Source organism: Medicago truncatula, chromosome 7 (genome assembly GCF_003473485.1).
Source record: "Medicago truncatula cultivar Jemalong A17 chromosome 7, MtrunA17r5.0-ANR, whole genome shotgun sequence".
Lineage (NCBI taxonomy): Eukaryota > Viridiplantae > Streptophyta > Magnoliopsida > Fabales > Fabaceae > Medicago > Medicago truncatula.
In genome coordinates this window covers 14,291,638-14,292,827 of record NC_053048.1, presented here as the reverse complement: position 1 = coordinate 14,292,827, position 1,190 = coordinate 14,291,638, and the positions used below count along the sequence as shown (strand labels likewise).

The 1,190-nt window shown below is 35.0% G+C and overlaps 1 protein-coding gene across 1 annotated transcript; it reads left to right on the top strand.

The window, feature by feature from the left end:
• Positions 1–518: 518 nt before the first annotated feature.
• On the top strand, positions 519–917 carry LOC25481279 (uncharacterized). The gene has a single exon (XM_013586232.2). It carries the CDS (start codon positions 519–521, stop codon positions 915–917), a length of 399 nt encoding a protein of 132 aa, XP_013441686.2.
• Positions 918–1,190: the final 273 nt, after the last annotated feature.

Here is a 1,190-nt window from a genome sequence, read left to right as displayed (position 1 = left end):
CAATTTAAATCCAACACTAACACCAGTTCCACTTTGTGGCATTGCAAACACAACAACAACAAGACGAACAGTGTACTCATGTATTCCACTGCTCTCCATGTATTCCTTTGTATCAAAACAAAAATATTTTACAGGGAGCTGAATCAAAATTAAAATTTTACAGGGATGAAAACCAAAAATGACCTATATTACAGGAGTGTAAAGACCTATTAATCCACTATAAGGTGAGAAAACAGACCCTAACTAACAATGGGTAAAGATAAATCAACCCTAGAAGCAGGCGATATATAGTATGTTTATTAGTTACAGAACTAGTCCATTTTCATGAAGATATATACTATATAACTGATCAAACGTTTTGTAAGTTGTAGTGAAATTAAGCTCATGAATTAATAAATGAAAAAAAGACCTTGAAACATGAGTGAAGAAGATCCTCAAGTTGGAAATGGTGGCTGATGTAGTGGAGAAGTCGTCCCCTAAGTTTTTTAATTACATTTTTCATTTATTTAATTTTAAAAATGATTATATGGTTGGCACCAAAGTTAGCCGGCCACCTTCTTGCGGGTCGACTAAAAGCGGAGGAGAAGAAAAGAGTTATTGACATGACAAAGAGCTTGGCGGCGCTTAGGAATATTCTCACTGATTTGAAGGAAAAAAACAAAGAAAGTGTGACAATCATCAAGAAAGTGTACAATGCGCGAACTAGATGGCGCAAGGGGCAAAGAGATGACAAGACGGAGATGCAATACTTGATTTCAAAGTTGGATAAGCATAAATACGTCTATTTCACAAGACCAATTAGTGAGGAAACCACCCTTGAAGACATATTGTTTGCTCATCCGGAGTCAATTAATATGCTTAACACTTTTCCCACCGTTTTGGTCATGGACTCCACTTACAAAACCGATACCTACTAAATGGTGTTATAATATTCTTAAAATTAAAAATATTTTAATTATAAGTATTAATTTATCACTCTCTAAAAAAAATACTATTTCAAAAAATATAAAAGATTTATCAATTTTTCCCTATATTTCTCTCCCCCCGAGCTCTTTCCTTCCCCTCCCTTCCAAACTCCCAAACAAAGCCTTAAGAGCAACTTCAATGCTAGTTCTAGACTGTGTTCTTGATACTCAAAAACAAGTTCTTGTGTTTCTTTACCATTGGAGATGGATGATGTGGAATCCAGG

Bases quoted from the DNA above. Each gene is read 5' to 3' on its own strand.
- LOC25481279 (XM_013586232.2), top strand. From the start codon at position 519: ATGATTATATGGTTGGCACCAAAGTTAGCCGGCCACCTTCTTGCGGGT.